The sequence below is a fragment of the Oncorhynchus mykiss genome, chromosome 10, assembly GCF_013265735.2.
Source record: "Oncorhynchus mykiss isolate Arlee chromosome 10, USDA_OmykA_1.1, whole genome shotgun sequence".
Taxonomy (NCBI): domain Eukaryota; kingdom Metazoa; phylum Chordata; class Actinopteri; order Salmoniformes; family Salmonidae; genus Oncorhynchus; species Oncorhynchus mykiss.
This window is the reverse complement of record NC_048574.1, coordinates 77,295,611-77,298,110: the sequence shown is the minus strand read 5'-3', so window position 1 is coordinate 77,298,110 and position 2,500 is coordinate 77,295,611. Positions and strand designations below refer to the sequence as shown.

At 47.7% G+C, this 2,500-nt stretch overlaps 1 protein-coding gene across 1 annotated transcript in view; it reads left to right on the top strand.

Moving 5' to 3' along the window:
* LOC118936772 (neuronal acetylcholine receptor subunit beta-2-like) overlaps positions 1-2,500 on the top strand; it is a 24,364-nt gene that overhangs the window by 19,694 nt on the left and 2,170 nt on the right. The window contains exons 6-7 of the mRNA XM_036934017.1: positions 1,220-1,610; positions 2,095-2,500. The exon at positions 2,095-2,500 is cut by the window's right edge and continues 94 nt beyond it. Coding sequence (XP_036789912.1) covers positions 1,220-1,610; positions 2,095-2,500 — 797 coding nt within the window. The remainder of the gene's footprint in view (positions 1-1,219; positions 1,611-2,094) is intronic.

Here is a 2,500-nt window from a genome sequence, read left to right as displayed (position 1 = left end):
TATCATGGTATAATTATCATGGTATAATTATCATGGTATAATTGTCATGGTATAATTATCATGGTTTAATTATCATGGTATAATTATCATGGTATAATTGTCGTGGTATAATTATCATGGTATAATTATCGTGGTATAATTGTCATGTTATAATTGTCATGGTATAATTGTCATGGTATAATTATCATGGTATAATTGTCGTGGTTTAATTATCATGGTATAATTATCATGGTATAATTGTCGTGGTATAATTATCATGGTATAATTATCGTGGTATAATTGTCATGGTATAATTGTCATGGTATAATTGTCATGGTATAATTATCATGGTATAATTATCATGGTATAATTGTCATGGTATAATTGTCATGGTATAATTATCATGGTATAATTATCATGGTATAATTGACTCGACAACAACAACCAATATAGAAATCCAGTGTTCTTAATCAAATAGAAAAGTTACATGTAGCTGTTTATCAAAGTTATCTGTCTGCTTTAACAATCCTGTTTACTGGAATATCCCACTGGTCTGACTGCTGCTGTCTGACTGCTGCTGTCTGACTGCTGCTGTCTGACTGCTGCTGTCTGACTGCTGCTGTCTGACTGCTGCTGCCTGACTGCTGCTGTCTGACTGCTGCTGTCTGACTGATGCTGTCTGACTGATGCTGTCTGACTGATGCTGTCTGATGTGATGTTGTCTGACTGATGCTGTCTGACTGATGCTGTCTGACTGATGCTGTCTGACTGATGCTGTCTGATGTGATGCTGTCTGACTGCTGCTGTCTGACTGCTGCTGTCTGACTGCTGCTGTCTGACTGCTGCTGCCTGACTGCTGCTGTCTGACTGCTGCTGTCTGACTGATGCTGTCTGACTGATGCTGTCTGATGTGATGCTGTCTGACTGATGCTGTCTGACTGATGCTGTCTGACTGATGCTGTCTGACTGATGCTGTCTGATGTGATGCTGTCTGACTGATGCTGTCTGATGTGATGCTGTCTGATGTGATGCTGTCTGACTGATGGTGTCTTATGTGATGCTGTCTGACTGATGCTGTCTGATGTGATGCTGTCTGACTGATGCTGTCTGGTTGTCTGATGTCACTGATGCTGTCTGATGTGATGCTGTCTGACTGATGCTGTCTGATGTGATGCTGTCTGACTGATGCTGTCTGGTTGTCTGATGTCACTGCTGTTGTCTGATCTATCTATCCATCTAGAACTGCACGCTCAAGTTCCGCTCGTGGACCTACGACCACACCGAAGTCGACCTCATCCTCACCAGCGACTTCGCCAGCCGGGACGACTTCACGCCGAGCGGCGAGTGGGACATCGTGTCGCTGCCCGCCCGCAAGAACGAAGACCCCGACGACATCACCTACCTGGACATCACCTACGACTTTGTCATCAAGAGGAAGCCTCTGTTCTACACCATCAACCTGATCATCCCCTGTGTCCTCATTACCTCTCTGGCCATCCTGGTGTTCTACCTGCCCTCTGACTGTGGGGAGAAGATGACCCTGTGTATCTCTGTCCTGCTGGCCCTCACTGTCTTCCTGCTGCTCATCTCTAAGATAGTACCGCCCACCTCTCTGGCTGTGCCTCTCATAGGTAGGTAGAACCGCCCACCTCTCTGGCTGTGTCTCTCATAGGTAGGTAGAACCGCCCACCTCTCTGGCTGTGCCTCTCATAGGTAGGTAGAACCGCCCACCTCTCTGGCTGTGTCTCTCATAGGTAGGTAGAACCGCCCACCTCTCTGGCTGTGTCTCTCATAGGTAGGTAGAACCGCCCACCTCTCTGGCTGTGTCTCTCATAGGTAGGTAGAACCGCCCACCTCTCTGGCTGTGTCTCTCATAGGTAGGTAGACGTAGTGGGTTGGTTTGTTCTGGTCAATTTTTCTATAGATTTTAAGAAATTAATATTAATTTAAGTACTGCATTTTTTAAAATTCCATGTGGGTAATTCTTCCTGTGTGTGTGTGTGTGTGTGTGTGTGTGTGTGTGTGTGTGTGTGTGTGTGTGTGTGTGTGTGTGTGTGTGTGTGTGTGTGTGTGTGTGTGTGTGTCTGTGTAAATGAACCAACCTCTCCTCTCCAGGTAAATACCTGATGTTCACTATGGTGTTGGTCACCTTCTCCATCGTGACCAGTGTGTGTGTCCTCAACGTTCACCACCGCTCCCCGTCCACCCACCGCATGCCTGACTGGGTCAAACGCCTCTTCCTGCTCCGCCTCCCCGCCTTTCTCCTCATGAGACGACCCGGGAACAATAACGTCCAGGAAAAAGTTAGACGGAAGCACGCCACTACCGCTGCCGGGAACACCACCTCCGGGAACCCTGGGAATTCCCGAGGCGGGGCGAAAAAGCGCTATTCCGACATCAAGCTGGGAGGAATCCAGACGGACTCTGACTCGTTCTATGTGAAGGAGGATTCGGCCCGGAAGTTTGGCTGGAAGGTGGGAGACGTGTCGGGGGACGGCGGTGTTCCGGAGATCAGGCGTCG